Consider the following 21,369-nt stretch of genomic DNA (forward strand, 5'->3'; position numbering starts at 1 on the left):
GAACAGCTCTTCTGATAATTTTGCAACAAACTATAGGGGAATTTAATGCATAGACCAAGTAGTCAAAATAATACTGGGATGTCCATGAATCAGCAAGACTAAAAAAAAGGTTTAAAATAAGAGCTTTGAGACATGATATCCTTCTAAATATCAAATTTCATTGAGATCCAATCACCTGTTTGTAAGTTAAAAATACCTCATTTTTTCTAATCTTTCAGAATTACCCCCCCCCCCCCAACTTCCCCAAAATGAGCGGATGTGTTCCAGTATGTCAATCATGTATCTAGGACTCGTGCTTCATATTCTCACCAAGTTTCATCCTGATCCCTCCACTCAAAGTTTTTTCCAAGTTTTAGGTATCCCTCTCCCAACTCCCCCCCCCCAATGTCACCAAATCTGGTTGGGATTTAAAATAAGAGCTCTAAGACACCATATCCTTCTAAATATCATATTTCATTGAGATCCAATTGCCCATTTGTAAGTTAAAAATACCTCATTTTTTTAATTTTTCAGAATTACCCCCCCCCCCCAGCCACCCCAAAGAGAGAGGATCCGTTCTGATTATTTCAATCATGTATCTAGGACTTGTGCTTATTTTTCCCACCAAGTTTCATCCCAATCCCTCCACTCTAAGTGTTTTCCAAGATTTTAGGTTTCCCCCTCCCATATCCCCCCTAATGTCACCAGATCGTGACATTGGTCGGGATTTAAAATAACACTGGTAGTTGTGAAATAAATACTCTGAATCTGATGCAAAAACAGGATATTTATAATAAGTCAAAGCAGGATAATGAATGCAATTTTATTTGTTTGAAACACACTGAATCTCTTACTAGGTAAGAGCAATGAGCCTCTTTCCTTGTTGTGCCATAACTTCAGTCAATTTTATGCCAGATTCAAATGTAAAATAAAGCTAGGCTATTAACTAATATTATACAGCATTTGTTCTTAAACTAGACTTCTGAATGATTAGACAAAACACTCATAAATTTTCATATAGGTTTATGGTTTAATATGAAAATGGATAAAGGTTGAGCATAGAACCTCTTGAGAATATATATATATATATATATATATATATATATATATATATATATATATATATATATATATATATATATATATATATATATATATATATATATATATATATATATATATATAATATATATATATATATTTATATATTTATATATGAATATATATGTGTGTGTGTGTGTGTGTATGTTCTCCATATACATTGATGTGTAGAAATTGCATTTTGAGAATCAAAGCAAATGTGAACATGAACAGAAACTCAAAATTAAGAAAAAATATTTGGTCAGGATTAACCTAAGATAGGCCTAAGTACAATTCTATCATTAATACAATCTTTAAGCCCTGAAAATAAGAGCCTAGCCTTGGAATAAAATTCAATATTGCATTTACGAAACTAAATATAAGCATTATATGCATTATAGAAACTAAATTTGTTTCTGATAATTGGATTCAGCAAACTCAACTAGCTAATTTCCTAGGCACAAAGAAGTCCCTACACTGAAATTTTTCCCCATGGCTCGTAAAGGAATATGTCCAAACTCTAAAACAATGCCCAGGCAGAAAAAAGTGAAGCACCCAACAAAACTTACCTTTTTAGAGCTACTGAAGATTACAACTAACCTACCCAAAGGTGATTTAAAACTATTTCTTCTTAAAAAAGCGTATGCATTAGACAAAACATTAAAGCTTTAGCTTATTACTTATAAGGATTTTGCTCAGATCTTGAAATAATTTCAAGATAAAAATCCTTTCGTCCTTTTAGGAAACGGCTTAAGTATTTGGCCATTGTGACCAAATCCTTAAAGGATTTTTCCAAAATCCTATGCGTGTAAACTTGGCATTAGATGTCGTGCAAAACATTAATTATCGTAAACTTGAGTTTTTTGAAGAAACGAAATATAATAGATTAGTGATTTCTATTCAGATTATTTTGTACAGCTAATCTGTCCCTGCTGACATTTGTTTATCATCGTAAGTAAGCCAATAAGATAAATTAATAAGGCCTTTTATTGAGCTCGTCTTGGTAAAATTCTATTAATTTACTTCTTGCTATCTTGGAAAGGGTTTAGGTTAGGAAAATGAAACTTTCAGGGATGGGCCTAAAAGTTAAATTATGTCCTGGGAAGGTATTTCAAAGTACCCACCTCGGTAAAATTCTATTTAATTGACTTCTTGCTATCTTGGAAAGGGTTTAGGCTAGGAAAATGAAACTTTAATTGACTTTTTGCTATCTTGAAAAGGGTTTAGGTTAGGAAAATGAAACTTTCAGGGATGGGTCTAAAAGCTAAATTATTTCTCGGGAGGTATTTTAAATACCCCTTCCACTCCTCCCTCTAGAGGGCCCTGAGATTTGCCAATATGACAGGTCCATACCTATCAAAATTTTGACAAAACAACATTTTACCTTAATTTTCAGTTACCAGTTGCTTTTCCTCTGCCTTTATTTCTGAAAATTTTATTTAAAATTTTATGAAACAAAAATTTTTAAAGGTCAGGGCCCTCTAAAGGGAAAAGGAGTAGTTAGTTGCTTCAAAGGTAAAATTCTAGTTAATTGACTTCTTGCTATCTTGGAAAGGGTTTAGGTTAGGATAATGAAACTTTCAGGGATGGGTCTACAGGCTAAACTATGTCCCGGGAAGGTATTTTAAAGTACCCACCTCCACTCTTTCTCCCTCTAGAGGGCTCTGAAATTTGCCTACATGACAGGTCTATACCTATTGAAATTTTGACAAAACAACATTTTACCTTAATTTTCAGTTACTAGTTGCTTTTTCTATGCCTTTAGTTATGAAAATGCAACTTCTGTTATTTGAGTAGAATTTTGAGCCATATCAATGTTTTTCTTCAAAATTTAGGAAATGTATTTGCATATCTTTAAAACCTTATAAAATGGAATTGGGCAAAGCTATGAAGCTGAAAACAATTTTGTTGTACTTCAATTAAGCATAAGATCTATTTTGCAAGGTTTCACTTTTATAACAGAAATATTTTTAAAGGTCATCAAAGGTCAGGGCCCTCTAGAGGGAGAAGGAGTGGAGGTAGTTGCTTCATAATACCTTCCCAGGACAAACTTTAGTTTGTAGATTCATCCCTGAAAGTTTCATTTTCCTAACCTATACCCTTTCTGAGATAGCAAGAAGTCAATTAACTAGAATTTTACTGCTTCAAAATACCTTCCGGGGATATAGGCTACTTTAGTCTGTAGATTCATCCCTAAAAGTTTCATTTTCCTAACCTAAACCCATTCTGAGATAGCAAGAAGTCAATTAACTAGAATTTTACCCTTGTCTTAAAGAAAAATTGGCTCTCATGTTTGTTTTTGAGTGGGATCTAAGATATACAAAATGCAGAGTTTATTGTTTGAAAACTGGCTTTAGCTGTGTTGATAAATTCCCTTACTTACATAGGGTCATGGTGAACATACTATATAATGGCCTGTAGTGGTAAATCTGGAGTTTTCTTGCATAATTTAGCTGGGATGGAATTGAATAGGCCTACTCACTTGATCCCTTTATTTAGCCTGTGTTGTTTCATAATTCAATAGCCTAGTTTTTTAGGGTAATCACATTTTGAGCCCTTGAATGAGCTAAAACAGCCCATATTAACCACAAATTTAAAAATATGCAGAACTTTATAAGTAGAACCAGAAACCCCAAAAGGAATGACATCAGTTTTTATGATTTTATATTACTATAAAGATTAAGGAAAAACAATAATTAATATTCCTGAATCAGCCACAAATTAAAAATTTTTCTCACTAGATTTTTTTTTTTTTAATCTGTTTCTATATTTTTGGTTACTAGCCTATAGAATGTTTTATTGGTAAATATTTCACAGTTCATATAATTGACTTACCAATTAAAGCCACAAATTAAAATTATTTCTCACTAGACAGTTAAAAAAAAAAAAAAATCTGTTTCTATATTTTTGGTTACTAGCCTATATAATGTTTTATTGGTAAATATTTTACAGTTCATGTAATTGACTAATTGCTTCTATTGCAAATTCAAATTTAAGCACTTTTGACCTAACCTAATGAGCCTAACCTAACTATAAACTGATAAACCTAACATGACTTTTATTGAAACAGTAAGCTTAAGAACAACGTTTTAAAGTTTGATACCAATGTTTTAAGCTTTTTTTATACACCATATTTTGGTCATTTCATTTTCATCAACAAAGGTTCTAAAACCATTTAGCTTAATTAATGCTTTTTATAATTGATGAAATTATGCAAACTTATGAGCAATTATTTATTGGCCATTAAGGAGGGGAACAGGTTGATCTTTGTGTAGCTATGAAGGGGGGGGAGGGTATGCCAAGCACCTCAAAAAATGTCTCATAATACCTAAACTTTTTAACACTTAGTGAGCCTTCAAGTAAATACAGAGTTTGTTTTAGGGGGGGGGGATAGACATTAATCTGATGGAAGCTTTGAAGTTAATAGATACTTTGTGCAGTTATTTTGGCATTAAGGCTCTTTCTGGTCTTTGAGTTTCTAGTATTTTCCCCTATCTTACATTCCCACATGTTCCCAAAGCCACAGTAAATGCACAAAGAAAAGCCCTGTTCTTTGTCTTGTTGTTTCTATCTGTGGCATGCATAGGAAATCTTTTATACCATGACTTATTGAGCAGTACAATGCAAGCTGGTAGGAGGCAATGACCAGTTGTCTCTATTTTTTCTCTTGACTCTGCCTAGTGCTACAGGCAGTAAAAGTTAGTTGTTCAGTTATTTTGCCTGAATATTAGACAGAAGACAATGCAATATGACAGTATTTTATGTAATTACTGACTTGTTATTTTCAATCATTGTATTTATTTGATGATAATACAAATTTAGCCATTTGAGCTTGTGAGTATTTGTTGTGAAAAAATGTTCATTGATTCAATCTTTATTCTCCCTTTGTTCCAAGAAAAATTTTTGGACCAAGACTGTAATATGGGTGATAGCTCCTCTCTTATTATAGATGTATGTTTCCTGTATAACATACAAGATTGTATTTTTATGCTCCAGGGGAATTGCACCATGGCATCCATGGGGAATATTCTTATAAAGAAACATATATTGGAAGAACACACCTTGAAAACTGTGGAAATGAAGACTATATGTCATCTTCAATTTTTCTGATCCCATTCCTCTTGAGAAGTATTGAAGGAGTGTTCTTTCAGGGATTTTTTTTTTTGTTCTAGAGGATTTGCTGGACACATATTAGACTTGAATGTAAATATACAGGAGTTAAAAAAGACTGTGGTAGCCTCATTTATATTTACAGTGCATTGGATCAAGTAACTCTAACTGATAGAATTAAAACCCTAATAAAATATGGTTTTATTTACATTATAGCCCCAGAGAAAGTGGGGATTGAACCATATTTTTGCACAGCCTATTGTTTGAAATTCAGTCAGTCACCTAGGTACCCATAACATTCTGTAGGCAATTTCTCTGAAAAACATCTAACAAATCTTCATCCAATTTTTGGAGTGCCCATGCTTCAGCACCATATTTGATCACTGTCATCACTGTAGCTTCCAATATTTTAATCCTGGCTTGCAGACTTACCTTCCTATTCTTCCAAACTTTTTTCAACTGTGAAGAAACACCCTGAGCCTTAGCTATTCTATTTTTAACGTTTTCACTGCTCCCAGCATCTTTACTCATAATACTAACAAGATATGTCAAACTGTCTACCTGATCATTCTTTTCATTTCCCAACATCACCTTTTCATCTTCACCTTTTCTCTTAGCACCTTAGTCTTCTTAATATTGATTTTCAGACCTATGCTAGCAAACTGAACATGTAATACCTGTAAAAGGTTGCTTATTTTGCCCAAACTTTCATATAGGATGCTTAAATCGTCAGTAAAGAATCCAGAAAGTCATGGTCTTCTCTGATGATGGAGACCCCATATTCTCAGAGCCTGCACCAGCTATAAGCAGGATACCCCAGGGAAGCATCCTTGGACCCACCCTCTTCTCAATATATATTAATGATTTTGAGGATGTTCTACAAACCCCATCACTCTCTATGCTGATGACAGTAAACTAATTGGAATTGCTGATGGAACCCTACAAAATGACTTGAATGGTCTCTCCTTATGGGCTTTTATCTGGATGATGAAGTTCAACTCATCAAAATGCAAAGTCCTGTACATGGGTCCCCACAACATTCAGATTTCTTACTGTATGCTGGATAAAGCTGGCCCACATATCCCAGTTGAGGCTGTTGAGAGTGAACAAGACTTAGAGGTGATCATTGACAGGAAGTTTAAGTTCCATGAGCACACTATGTAACATGTTGCTAAGGCCAACAGAGCCCTGTGACTAATTAAATGAACCATATCATCAGGCCATTCTCTGATAATAAGAAAATTATATAATGCTCTTGTAAGGCCACATTTGGAGTTTGGCTGCCCTGTTACAAATCCTAAATACAAGGGAAATGTGGTAGCCCTTAAAAGTGTACAGAGAAGGGCAACTAAGCTTTATGCCCCACACCAATTGCTTCTTTACCCTGAACGTCTGCATAGCCTTAAGATACCCACATTGGTTTACTGGCAGCACATAGGAGATATCATTTTTGTCATGAAAATGCACCAAAATAACATAACTAACTCCATTTTTACTCCCTCCCCTGCCACCATGACAAGAGGCCACTCAATGAAGCTGCAACAGGAGCCCTCCTGACGTAGAGGGAGGATGAACTTTTTCTCAGTATGTGTTATACCAACTTGGAACAGTCTTTCCAATAAGACTGTAACTGGTGAATTGGTTCATTCTTTCAAAATGAAGTCAATTTGAAGTGGAGTAATGCAGAATGGAAGTACCAGCGGGACATCACATCCACTAATTGTGTCACCTCATCAATTCAACAGCGAGATGTTCTACAGGAGGATGCACTCCACCTTATCTTGCTGTAAACGCAATTTAATATAATTTAAGGTAATTTAAGTATAATCTAAGTCTAGGAGAGTTTTACTTTCCCCATTTTTTTCCATGTCCCTCATTGTCTTTGCTATGCTCCTTAGAACAAAGTCCACCAAAACGATTCAAATAAAAGGGGATAGGACGCAAGCCTGTTTAACTCCTGATTTAATACAAAACCAGCAATTAACCTCATTTTCTACCTTACTGGCAGCAATGTTATCAAACAGTTTGTGGTAATGAACTGTAGTAAGGAGCAACCCAGATCAATACTAACCAAAACTCTAAAAAACGGAATTTTGATACCAATAGCTACATCAAAAGAATAGTATTTTAATGCTGATTTTAAATATATAAGTTTCATCAAGTTTAGTATTACCCATCAAAAGTTACGAGCCTGAGAAAATTTGGCTCATTTTAGAAAATAGGAGGAAACCCCCCCTAAAAGTCATAGAATCCTAATGAAAATCACACCATCAGATTCAGCGTATCAGAGAACTCTGTTGTAGAAGTTTCAAGCTCCTATCTACAAAAATGTGGAATTTTGTATTTTTTACCAGAAGGCAGATCATGGATGCTTGTTTATTTGTTTTTTTTCTTTCTTTTTTTTCCAGGGGTGATTGCATCAACCCAGTGGTCCTAGAATGTTACGAGAGGACTGTTTTTACTGTTTTGAAATGTAGAGTTGAGAGAAATAGTCAAACTTTAGCGTAAAGAGCAGGGCATTGATGAGGAAGCAGCCCCTTTCATATATGAAGTAATTTCTGTTAATTTTAAGTTTTAATGTTGCTCCTTACTTTAAGTTAAGAAAAACTCTTTTTTTTATTTAATTCTTATACATAGTACTAATTACTTTAATATATTTTTCTGGTATACCCATACAAGGATAAGACCTTTGTTAAAATCTTCTATCAACAGAATGTAATGCTTGCTCATAATCTATAAAGCTGAGGACTAAACGTGTTTGCTAACTCAGGTACTTCTCAATTATAAACCTAAGAGTGAAAATTTGGTCAACACATCCTTTACCCTTTCTAAAAGCACACTGTTCTTCTCTTATAACTTAGTCTATTGCATCTCTCAGTCTAAAAAGAAGAGTTCGACTTGTTCAACCTGTCTTTTGCCATCTTAAAGGCAATCTGTCCAACTTAAGCCTTATTTTATTTATAGCCCTAGAAAGGGTGATGAAGTAACATATTTCACATAGTGTATTGTTACCAAGTCGAATAATTTATTAAGCCTACCGACCTGCAACAAAACTACATAAGCAAACAGCAATCATAAGATATTAAGCATAAAAGCACTAAACACAACACATAGCTTGTTTTTTTTTTTTATGTGGTCATTTGAATAAGTACTTAAAGCTATGCTTAGAGAATCGACCTTGAAAATATATTTCCTGCATATCTCAGCCTTTCCAAAGGCCCATGTTTTGGGACCATATTTGACCACTGTCATTGTGCTGACCTTCAGTGTCCTTATTCTTGTATTAGTGCTATGGAACTTTCAGCTGCAACTGTTTAGCCCTCTTCTTATTTCTTTATCTTGCTTAAGAGAACTAATGTAAAGGTGTTTACTTCAGCTTTAAGTAACAAAAGGGCAATAGTCAATAGATTCATTTTAATATTGCAAAATGTGCAATATGGGATAAAAATCTGTGGAAGTGGCATATGGGAAAGTTTTGGCAGTTTTATAGATCATCATGAAAAATCTTCTGCTATTGTGTTGATGAATTATTTTCAAAAAGGCATTAGTTGGCAGATATGTTTTTGATATTGTAAAATCTGTAATATGAGATCAAACCTACTGAATTGAGAATTTGTAGGGAATTCATTTAAATGAATTCATTTAAATGTTTGATTTAATGTTTCATTTAAATTTCATTTAAATATAGCAATAAATGGTAAATGTCAATATCAAACTTATTTTTATAGGGAGACTCTACAAACTCAAGACTAGATTTCAATTTTAAATAAGTTACTCGTCTTTTAAATTTTGACCTTGGGAATAAGTTGTTTATTACTTGTAGAAGGGCCGTATCTTGTAGCATTAATTTTTGCTGAACTACACTAATTATCTAACAATCTTCCACCAATAGCTAAATTTAAGCAAAGGACTCAATTCCCTGCTAAGACTTAACTATTCATTTTTACCTTACTTATTGACTTATGTTTGGGGCTGCATGCTGGCTGGCATTGAGAATAATGTCTGCCTCCCCCATCCACTTCAGTCCATGGCCAGTGTTAGTGTTTTGCTCTGTCTGATGTTTGCCATCGTCAGGAATTCGGGCTGGCTGTCGGATTATCGGTTCTTTGGTTGGCCCTAGGGTTATTTCCAACTGGTTTTGGTAAGGTTGTAGTCATAGGTCATCTCTGTGGGTAGATTTGGAGACATTTACAGCAGATGTCTAAACCATTGTAAGGTGCAGTCGGATGCTTGGGTCGAAAACCGTGACTACTTAGTGAGCTGCAACAGTTTCTCATTGCTGATGGAATTGAACCATTGCAGACCTTCAATTGTCCTCAGGTTCTTTGGCTGGAATATGTCAATAGCCCTGATGGTTGTGGGTGATGCTTGCCATGTCTTAGCAGTATATTAGCACCCATGTACATTATTCAAGCCAACACTAAGCAGATGAATGTATGAACCCAGTTTTATTTGCTTTGCAATGGTTTGCCAGTATCTTGTGTAACTGCTAAAAGCTTCCAGGTCTTCAAGTTGCATTTGATCTCAAAACATTACAGGAAGTAATTTAGTCTTTGAATCATTTCTAACTTCTGGTGCTGTGTTTTCTATTTTGGGTGAAGGAAGATTTCTTTTGTGAAGAAGATTTAGTACTAAAAGGATTAAAAAAATAATAAGGCTCCAGTTGCTGATAGTGTGGTAAATGAGTTTCTCAAATATGGTGGCTCAGAGGTTAGAAAGAAGTTACTGATGACTATGAATATGATTTTTGAAAAAGGGGAAGTATGTAACGATTTTAGGAAAGTCTTAATTAAACCACTTTATAAGAAAGGTGATAAGAGGGGGTGTGGTAATTATCAAGGCATTAGCATGGTGTCTATAGGTAACAAATTACTTAGTAATACAATATTTTTCAGATTGAGAGATGCTGTAGACAAAGTTTTAAAAGAAGAACAGTGCGGTTTTAGAAAAGATAGAGGATGTATTGACCAAATTTTCTCTCTTAGGTTAATAACTGAGTAGTGCCTAATTTGTCCAACATATTTGGTCCTCAATTTTATAGATTATGGGCAAGCATTCAATTCTGTTGATAGAAGAGCTCTAGCAAAGGTCGTATCCTCGTATGGTATTCCAGACAAATACATCAAAGTGATTAATGCTATGTATGAGAATTGCACTGCTATGGCTAATGTTGGAAATGAGGTTAGCAGCTGGTTTTGTATTAAACCAGGAGTTCAGCAGGGTTGTGTTATACCCCTCTTTATATGCATCATTTTGATGGACTTTGTCTTAAGGAGCACAGGAAAGGCAATGGGAAACACAGAATGAAATGGGTTGGAAAAACTCCCTGGACTTAGATTATGCTCATGATTTAAGCATCCCAGATGAAATGGTGAGCAAAATGAATGAACTTTTATAGGTTTTATGAGTTTAGGATGCTAGAATAGGTTGAAAATCAATGCTAAGAAGACTAAGTCACTAAGGCTAGGAATAAGTGAAAATGTAAGGTTACGTTGAGTAACGGAAAGATTAATCAAGTGGAAGAATAAGAAGATAAGTCTGCAACCAAGATTAGAATATCGGAAGCTATGGTGATGACAGTGGTCAAATATAGCTCTGAAGCATGGGCGCTCTGATTGGCCAATGAAGGTTTGCTAGATGTTTTCCAGAGAAATTACTTATGGACTGCTCAGAGTACCTGACTGACTGACCGTATTTCAAACAGTAGACTGTACGAAAAACGTGGTTCAATCCTGCTTACTAAGGCTATAATGAAAGAAGGCTCGGACACGTTCTGCAGATGAAGGATGACAAATTGCCAAAAATTGTCCTTTTTGGCCAACCGTCGAAGACTAAACGAAAAGCAGATCGTTCTCGTCTGGGATGGGAGGATGTCATAAAGAGATATTTAAAGGAAATAGGAACTTCCTAGGAGGGTGTAAAGAGGGAGGCTTTCATTAGATTGGGATGGATAGGAGCGTGCCTAGCTGTGTTGGACTCAGGCGGCTTGGTGCTGTGGTGAGTTGTTTGTATTCTGATTTATAAAAAAATTTGAATATGTTTTTATAACAAATATTTATTACTGAATTTATGTTTTGGCAAAGATGAAAATTACTGTTGATAAAATCCATACAAGTATAGTTCCTTCTCTATAGCTTTTTTACCAATTGGCTCAAATGATTGTTCATAATTTACAAGATCCAGGACCAAAAGGGTCTTTTAATTCGGACACTTCTTAATAATTAATCTAAGAGTAACAATTTTACGAATGTATACAGCCTATTCCCTCCCTAAACTAACAATTTATGTTATTTAAAAATTTATCTACATTATGTCTTGGTCTAATAAGTATCATAATCCGAAGTAATTTCCTTCCTTCAAAAAATTATGATAATGCCTGTGTAATTATTACACTTCTCTTGTCATTTTTCTAATGGAGCAGGTTTAACTGGTATTTTCCTAAAATCATTCGATACTTCTCCTTTATAAAACTTATATATATATTTCTCAGTATATATTTTTATCTTTGTCACCCTTATATTAAAACAAAATGATTTACTTACTTTCAAATCCTGAAGCTTTATTGCTTGTCAGTCCATATAGTACTGTCTGAATTTTTGAGCGAACCACCACGGTTACTCACATTAAAAATAATTTAAAAAGAAGTTCTTTCAGCTTAAAGTTGCAGGTTGCCCTAATATTGCGTAATATATTTGGTGATTATCATCCCTATCTCCAGTTACTTTTTTTTCCGTTTCTTTTTTTTTCATCCCTCCTCTTCTGCTTTCTGTTTTTGAGAGATATGTATTTTTTCTTATTGTTGATGGTTTCTTTGGTGTATGCCTAGAGAAGTACTTATAGAAAAGGAAACAAGTTAAGAAAACAATTCTTGCTAGTATGCAGAATAATTGTAGTTAACATATTTTGCATGCAGCTAATCTTTTCCTCCACTTTTTTCAGTTTTTCAACTTTTTTAAGAGATTTAAACTTTTTGCTATAAAATTTCATTAATTTTAAAAAGTTTGCTAAATGTACCGCTGTCAACTCAAGGTTCTGGCCTTTTCCTGAAATAAAAATTTTCTATACATATAAAAATAAGTTGTCTGTGTGTCGAGTGACGTCATATTTGTGTGTCGACTGACGTCATGTTTGTCGACTGACGTCATTATAAGGATTGAGCTGTATGCGTCATGAAGTTGTTTGTCGACTGATGTCATGTTTGTCAACTGATGAAATTACATATCGGGACACCCGGACACAAATCACGACCGGGACACAGGGAATATAAATGACGACCGGGACACAGAGACACAACTACAACGGGGACGCCGGGGGCACAGGCGGGATATATAAATGACGACCGGGACACAGGGATTGTTCGAATAGAAATTACAGACCGGGACACCGGGATTCAGGGAATATAAATGACGACCGGGACACTCAAAGAGAAATTACAAACTGGGACACCGGGACACAAATGACGACCGGGACACAGGGAATATAAATGAAGACCGGGACACAGGGACACATCATTAGAATAATGAGGTATAGATCTGAATACGAATTGTTTTTCCCATGGACAATTATATGTTGCATGTTCAAGAGTCAGTAAACCTGACAATCTATTTATATGCACAGACGCGAAGCGCCACCCCAACAGCTAGTATATCTATATTTCTTTCTTTTTCACAGAATTGTCTTTAGTCAATATACTTTTCTCATGAATTTCATATTGATGGTACTGCAAGTACTTTAGTGTCCTCTACAAATAAATGTTATAAAAGTTGATTTGCTTCAGGGATGATTAAAAACTGAAGGAAAGCTATTAAGGAAAATTCATAGATACGTTAAAGAAAGTAGTAAATACTGAAATAAGGAAGATAAAGCTTAGCTGCATGCAAAATGCGAACTACAATTATTCTACGTATTATAAAGTTAGAATTGTTTTCTTAACTTGTTTCCTTCTCTACAGGTACTTCTCTAGGCATATACCGTTTCTTTCATATGGCATAGATACAAAAAGCTCTACCTCTCAGTTTGCCTTGTTACAAGTGGATGGGTATAAGTTATACTGTGTTTATTCAATAAAGTACCATTATTATTTTCTACATCATCAATCTTATCACTGTTTAACACATTCTAAAGACGTTCTGCTCATATCTTGTTAACACTTTCTGAATATTTTATTCAGGCTCTGCTCCTACCTTCAACCAGGATAGGTCTGAACTGACTTCCCTACTTCCTTTCAGATTCTCAATATGCCAGTAGAATATCTTAATATTATACCATTAGGCGGTATGTATCCATAGCCCCATTTCATTTCCTCTTAATTCATAATTTAATGCAGTCTCTCTTATATTCCTAATATTATTGTACAGTTTGTTACTCAGAACTTTTTAGGCAAAACTCTTCTATCAACATGAAAACCTTTTGACCAGTATTCCTTGCTTTTCAAACAGTTCGTGGTAACGAACTGTAGTAAGGAGCGACCCGGCTCAAGAGTAACCAAAAGTCTAAAAAAGTGAATTTTGGTACCAATAGCTACATCAAAAGAATCGCATTTTAATGCTATTTTTAAATATACAAGTTTCATCAAGTGTAGTCTTACCCATCAAAAGTTACGAGCCTGAGAAAATTTGTGTTATTTTAGAAAAAAGGGGGAAACACCCCCTAAAAGTCATAAAATCTTAACGAAAATCACACCATCAGATCCAGCGTATTAGAGAACCCTACTGTAGAAGTTTCAAGGTCCTATCTTCAAAAATGTGGAATTTTATATTTTTTGCCAGAAGGCAGATCATGGATGCGTGTTTATTTGTTTGTTTTTTTTTTCTTTTCCCCAGGGGTCATCGTATCAACCCAGTTGTCCTAGAATGTTGCAAGAGGGCTCATTCTAGCGGAAATGAAAAGTTCTAGTGCCCTTTTTAAGGACCAAAAAAATTGGAGGGCACCTAGGCCCCCTTCCACGCTAATTATTTTCCCAAAGTCAACGGATCAAAATTCTGAGATAGCCATTTTATTCAGCGTAGTCGAAAAACCTTATAACTATGTCTTTGGGGACGACTTACTCCCCCACAGTCCCCGTGGGAGGGGTTAGAAATTCAAAACTTTGACCAGTGCTTACATATAGTAATTGTTGTCCTGTGGTGGCGCAGTGGATTTGACCTTAGCTTGGTAATACGGGACCCAGAGATCGAATCACGCTGCAGAAATGCACTGCAGGGCCGACGCAGGGACCTTAGTAGTCAAGAAGCGTCGTTAATTCTTAAATAAATAATAATATAGTAATGGTTATTGGGAAGTGTACTGGTGTTTTCAGGAGGATTTTTTGGTTGGAGGCAGAGGTTGAGAAGAGGGGGATGTGCTGGGGGAACTTTCCAAAAGGAATTTGTCATGGGGGAAGAAATTTTCCATAAAGGGAGCGCAGGATTTACTAGCATTACTTAAAAAAAACAATGAAAAAGTTTTTTTTTCAGCTGGAAGTAAACAGCAGCATTAAAACTTAAAAAGAACAGAAATTATTACCCATATGAGGGGCTCACCTCCTCCTAATACGTCGCTCTTTACGCTAAAGTATTTCTGGTAATTTCTTCTTTTCCTTCTCAACTTCTCAACGCCCTTCTCAACGCCCCGCTCTTTACGCTAAAGTTTTTTTTACTGTTTTGGAATGTAGAGTTAAGAGAAAGAGTCAAACTTTAGCGTAAAGAGCGGGGCGTTGAGAAGGAAAAGCCCCTTTCATATACGGAGTAATTTCTGTTCGTTTTAAGTTTTAATGTCGCTCCTTACTTTCATTTAAAAAATGTATTTTTTTATATTTAATTAGTAGTAAAACTACAGGTAAAACCGGGGGTGAACCAACTCCAGTTTGTCCTGCTTCCTCTTCATTACGGTCACTTTGTGGGGATAGACACTTTCTCGAACTCGCAGGATAATGGTTGATCAAACCATACATAGTCTTTTTCGAGGCTGAGATTCCACGAAAAGATGTCTAAATCATTGTTGGAGGAGCTACCCTATTTGGGCTCCCCCCCCACAAACCCTTTCATACACACTTTCCTTGGGGGTGTGTTCTCTCTCCTTTAACGGCTCGATATCCTTATAGGGGTTGTAGGCCCCTTATGATGATGATAGTGTTTATACATGAAAACCTTTTGACCAGTATTCCTTGTTTCTAACTTTCCTCCCTGAGACATCTTCCACTTCAATAAGAATAGGGGGTAGCTTGTTTTCTCAGAGTATGTGTGTGTCTGTTGGGGGAGGGGTAAGATGGGCCTGATCCCCTTTGGGAAGCTTTAAAAACAATGGTTGAAATGTGGAAATTTGAATCTTTTAGTTCTCTCTAAACTAACTGAATAGATATGCCAGTACCAAAAACTATTTGTTGTCTTTGTTTCCAGTAATGAATAATGAAATGTGGAAGAGAAGACTGTGTTTCAATACTATTATGTGAGGTTGTGAAAACCTCAATTAATAGCCAGAATAACTCAACTGTAAATTTTAGGCAACGAAAAGCTACTGATAAATTTCTAGTAATTGGATCTTAATTAGATGATGAGTATGGTATTTATGCTTTATGTTCCCTGTATATGCGTGCTAAATATGATCAGTTTGTCTTTTTACCGAAAGATGCTTCTTCTTCTCTACCAGGTGCTACACAAATAGTTTGAGAAATTGCCAGCAAACAGGGTTGCCCATTTCGAGATTGGGGCAATTACTCTCTCTCTAATTTTAAAGAAATTGCCGGAACAGCAGGACAATTATAAGCTATGCTCCCCTAAACTTCAGTAACTAGTGCCCCTAAGTGGATAAATTTTGTTATATTCACTTTATAAGATTTTTGTTGACCTGAGAAGGAAATGTATTACAAATTTGGATATAATATCAGCAATATCACCATGGTGTACTGAAGTGATAAACTAAAATATTTGTGCTTTGTCTGCAAACGTTTTATTATATAATAACTTAGTCCTCTTCAAGACTTTGTTTTTAATATCGAGAATGTTCAAAATTGCAAATACTGTTTAATATTTGCAGGTATGATGGATGGCTGAAGGGAAAACAAACATTCATATATATTGAAGAATTGAAGAAGCTTTCAACCTTGTTCAAACTGACCTGTATTTATTCAATGTAAATTTTCAATAGAGAATAGGCAACCTAACTGAACATTTTTTCTTCTGCTTTATGAAGGTTGAGAAGATAATGACAAAGATGAAGGTATTACGGTTTCTTGTTTTCGTTTCTCTGACTCTTTTGCAAGTAACTGGGGCAAATAATTTGGATTATGTTAACTTGACACCCGATTCAGAAGAACCATATACCAGAGAAAGCATTCATTTACCAGAAAAGATATGCAGTGACGCTAAAGACTTGAGTGAAAGTACTATTGAGGAGACAGGAACTGAAAAAGGGCATAATAGCCAAGATGAAGTTATAGTAAATAGCGAAGACAGTTTGAGTGAAGTAGAGGTTAAGGAATTAAATATTGAAAGTGTTGTTGATTTGGCTGCTAGTGACATCCTATTAAAGAATGAGGAAAAAAATCTAGAGGATAATAGCTCATACTCTATGAAGAAAAATGAGTTTGTTTTGGATTCACAACCAAATGAAATCACTGTGAACTCCCCCACTGCTTCTTTGTACTTTAATCCAGAAGGTAATGTTACTCAAGAAAGGATTACAGAAGAAATTAGCCACCAAAATATGTTTAATGAATCTCAATCGGAAGGTAGTGCCAAAGATGAAGAGATGCCTTCTTTTAGTGAATGGAGTGAAAAAATGCTGCAAGCAGAAAAGGCTAAAAATGGAACAGTGAAGGCTCCGTCAGCACAAAGAAATGGAATTAAAATGCGTTTAAGTAACTATGCATCTTTAAGTTGTGGGGCCAAGACAATTGCAGCAAATCCAGAAGCTGAAAATTTAAAAGCTATTTTAGATTCGTCATATGATGATTATATGTTGAGTCCCTGTTCGTCAAAGTCTTGGTTTGTGGTTGAGCTTTGCCAAACAATTCAGCTACAAAAAATTGAAATTGCCAATTTTGAACTATTTTCTTCTGGTTTCAAAGACTTCCGTTTGTTCATTAGTGACCGCTATCCGACAAAAGGGTGGGTTGTACTAGGATCATTTTCTGCACCTGACCAAAGACAAGAGCAAAGTTTTGATGTAGACAGTGAGCATTTCGGAAAATTTTTGAAGGTTGAGATCATTTCTCACTTTGGAAATGAGCACTACTGCCCTATCACATTTTTCCGTGTTTTTGGAACTAGTGAATTCGAAGTACTAGAAAAGGACCATAATGAGGACGAAGATTTTTCAACAGCAGAAGAAATGCTAGAGGATTTTATTGACAGCAGAATACCATCCATATCTGTTACAGATACTTTGATAAATAGTACCAAAATAGCAGTTGAGAAACTTACTGGAAAAGCTGCCAATGGTGAAACTGTAAATCCTGGAATAGAGTTAGCAACCCCTACTTACAATTGTGATTTGCAATCAGAATTTTTTGAATTTTACTTAAAACTATTCAAAAATACCCAAATTTGTAAAAGTTACGGATTTGATTCCTCCGTTGGAGTTTGTTGTGAGAGTAAAAGTGTCAGATATACTTTGTATATTGCCGCAATGCTTGGACCCAAAACTATGAAATGCTTTTGTGATTATTATTTACAGAGGATGACTAAGTCGCCATTTTTTATTTGCCCCTCAAATATTTATAGTCCAAGAAACGAGTTTGTTAATATAAGTATTGATTCTATCCAATCTGATACTTTGCACCTGATCGATGTACCTGACACTAAGCCTTTTAAAAGTTATGAAGAGATTTTCGAGCAAGGATCTGAAAAGAATCCAAAAACTATTGAAAAACTACTTTCAGAAATTAATGATGTAACTATAGACGCTGTGAACTCTTCAGAGAAGCCTCCTTCTGAGTTTCAGTCCATGTCCCAGCCGAAGGTCAATGCTGAGTCGAATATCACAGTTGGTATTGGATCACAACAGAAAGAAACGGTTTTTGTTAGACTATCGAATAAGTTACGGACCTTAGAAAAAAATATGACATTGAGTGTGGAGTATTTGGAAAAGCTCAGTAAAGTCTATAAAAGAAAAGTTGAAGACTTACAAAAAGCTTTAAATCAAACTACTGGGTTGGTGACAGTTATGGGCGAACAATTGAATTTGCTTGAAGAGAAGTATAAAGGAGATTTTGTAGTTGTAAAGAAAAACCAAGAAATGCTTCAAAAGTCGATCAATACGTTATGGTTAGTAATTGAAGTATCCATTCTAGTCCTGATTTTTGTTATTTCAATTTTTTTGTGCAGAGTATGGAAGGGTTTGGGGCTGAAACCGGAAACTGAAAGGAAACAACAATCATTGATTATTAGTTCAAGGCAAACTGAGGATGCTATAGATCGTCAAAAGTATAGCTCCTTAGCCAATTCGCCTAGTAATGGTCGTCGTGTTTTCTACGTTCCCTTATTCGAGAGCTCTGTAGAGAAAACAGCTGAGTCAAAAACGATGTATATTGACGATCTCGGAAGCTGTGAAAAATTGTTGAGTGGTCATGTATCTAGTAGTTTACAGAAGAAAAGGAGAAATAGCAAATCATAGAAATCCTTGAAGGGTACCGCCAGGGAGAGAGGACAGTTGTCCTGCTGCCTAGAAATTAGAGAAAAGAGTTTGAAATAGAATTTATTTCATTATAATAAATAATTATTAGACATAAAAATATATTTTATGCTCATACTCCCGACAAAATTTCTGTACTCACACTCTTACAACCACCAGGAGAACTTTTCGGCCACCCTTAAACGCTTGCGTGTTTTGTCTCTCCCGGATTTTATAATATATTTATTCCTACAGTAAAGGTGTTACTTTGTGATATTCTTATAATTGAAATCTCTATTTATGTCTACACGAAAGTAGAGCCAGTTATTGGCGCAAATGAATTAGCTGAAAAAGGGTTATATATATATCTATATATATAAAAATAAGTTGTCTGTCTGTCTGTGGATGGATGGATCAGGTGACGTCACCTGAAAAAACTGGATCACGTGACGTCAAAACTGAAAAAACTAAAAAAAGGCAAAAACTACAAAAAAAACTAAAAACTAATAAAAAAAATAAAAAAGCTAAAAAACTAAAAAAACTAAAAAAAGGCAAAAACTACAAAAAAAACTAAAAACTAATAAAAAAGCTAAAAAACTAAAAAAACTAAAAAAAGGCAAAAACTACAAAAAAAACTAAAAACTAATAAAAAAAATAAAAAAGCTAAAAAACTAAAAAAACTAAAAAAACTAAAAAAAGGTAAAAAACTAAAAAAACTAAAAACTAAAAAAAAACTAAAAAAAAGGAAAAAACTGAAAAATAAGCTAAAATAAAGGTAAAAACCAATAAAAAACTAAAAAAAAAACTGAAAAAACTAAAAAAAGGCAAAAACTACAAAAAAAACTAAAAACTAATAAAAAAAGTAAAAAAGCTAAAAAACTAAAAAAACTAAAAAAACTAAAAAAAGGTAAAAAACTAAAAAAAATAAAAAATAAAAAAAAACTAAAAAAAAGGAAAAAACTGAAAAATAAGCTAAAATAAAGGTAAAAACCAATAAAAAACTAAAAAGAAAAAAAGGAAAAAACTAAAAAAAATTTTCATCTAAAAAACTAAAAAAAACTAAAAAAGGTAAAAACTAAAAGAACTAAAAAAGAAAAAAATAAATGACGAAACTCAAAGAGAAAGCGACCAGGACAAAAGGAATGTTCGATTAGCAATCAACAAAGCACCGGGACACAGGGAGTATAAATGACGACCAGGACATAAGTAAAAAAAAAAAAACTATCTATATATATAAAAATAAGTTGTCTGTGGATCTGTGGATCGTGGATCAGGTGACGTCACCTGAAAAAACTGGATCAGGTGACGTCAAAACTGAAAAAACTAAAAAAAGGCAAAAACTACAAAAAAAACTAAAAACTTATAAAAAAAATAAAAAAGCTAAAAAACTAAAAAAACTAAAAAAAGGCAAAAACTACAAAAAAAACTAAAAACTAATAAAAAAGCTAAAAAACTAAAAAAAAGGCAAAAACTACAAAAAAACTAAAAACTAATAAAAAAAATAAAAAAGCTAAAAAACTTAAAAAAACTAAAAAAACTAAAAAAAGGTAAAAAACTGAAAAATAAGCTAAAATAAAGGTAAAAACCAATATAAAACTAAAAAAAAACTGAAAAAACTAAAAAAAGGCAAAAACTACAAAAAAACTAGGCAAAAACTACAAAAAAAACTAAAAACTAATAAAAAAGCTAAAAAACTAAAAAAACTAAAAAAAAGGCAAAAACTACAAAAAAACTAAAAACTAATAAAAAAAATAAAAAAGCTAAAAAACTTTAAAAAACTAAAAAAACTAAAAAAAGGTAAAAAACTAAAAAAACTAAAAACTAAAAAAAACTAAAAAAAAGGAAAAAACTGAAAAATAAGCTAAAATAAAGGTAAAAACCAATAAAAAACTAAAAAAAAACTGAAAAAACTAAAAAAAGGCAAAAACTACAAAAAAACTAAAAACTAATAAAAAAAGTAAAAAAGCTAAAAAACTAAAAAAACTAAAAAAAACTAAAAAAGGTAAAAAACTAAAAAAAATAAAAAATAAAAAAAAAATAAAAAAAAAGGAAAAAACTGAAAAATAAGCTAACATAAAGGTAAAAACCAATAAAAAACTAAAAAGAAAAAAAGGAAAAAACTAAAAAAAATTTTCATCTAAAAAACTAAAAAAAACTAAAAAAGGTAAAAACTAAAAGAACTAAAAAAGAAAAAAATAAATGACGACACTCAAAGAGAAAGCGACCAGGACAAAAGGAATGTTCGATTAGCAATCAACAAAGCACCGGGACACAGGGAGTATAAATGACGACCAGGACATAAGTAAAAAAAAAAATGAACAAAACTAAAAAGAAGGTAAAAACTACAAAAAAACTAAAAAGAAAAAAAAACTAAAAACTAATAAAAAAAATAAAAAATCTAAAAATCTAAATAAACTAAAAAAGAAAAAAAAAGGAAAAAAATAAAGGAGAAAAACAAAACTAAAAAACGATGCGTAACGACTTACGCGCGCGGGGGGGCTTGGGGGGGGGGCGCGAAGCACCCCCACCAACTAGGTGTTGGGGTGGCGCGAAGCGCCACCCCAACAGCTAGTATATATATATATATATATATACCCCGCGCGCGTAAGT

At 33.8% G+C, this 21,369-nt stretch overlaps 1 protein-coding gene across 2 annotated transcripts; it reads left to right on the forward strand.

Moving 5' to 3' along the window:
* Positions 1-1,928: 1,928 nt before the first annotated feature.
* LOC136041942 (SUN domain-containing ossification factor-like) lies at positions 1,929-21,044 on the forward strand. Of its 2 annotated transcripts, XM_065726756.1 has the most exons (3): positions 1,929-2,010; positions 7,578-7,720; positions 16,183-21,044. In XM_065726756.1, exon 3 carries the CDS (start codon positions 16,333-16,335, stop codon positions 18,760-18,762), a length of 2,430 nt encoding a protein of 809 aa, XP_065582828.1. In that variant the 5' UTR covers positions 1,929-2,010; positions 7,578-7,720; positions 16,183-16,332; the 3' UTR covers positions 18,763-21,044. The 2 variants fall into 2 exon arrangements, with proteins under 2 accessions (XP_065582828.1, XP_065582827.1); XM_065726755.1 differs by lacking the exon at positions 7,578-7,720.
* The last annotated feature ends 325 nt before the right edge of the window (positions 21,045-21,369 follow it).

The sequence above is a fragment of the Artemia franciscana genome, unplaced genomic scaffold, assembly GCF_032884065.1.
Source record: "Artemia franciscana unplaced genomic scaffold, ASM3288406v1 PGA_scaffold_50, whole genome shotgun sequence".
NCBI classification, from domain to species: Eukaryota; Metazoa; Arthropoda; class Branchiopoda; order Anostraca; family Artemiidae; genus Artemia; species Artemia franciscana.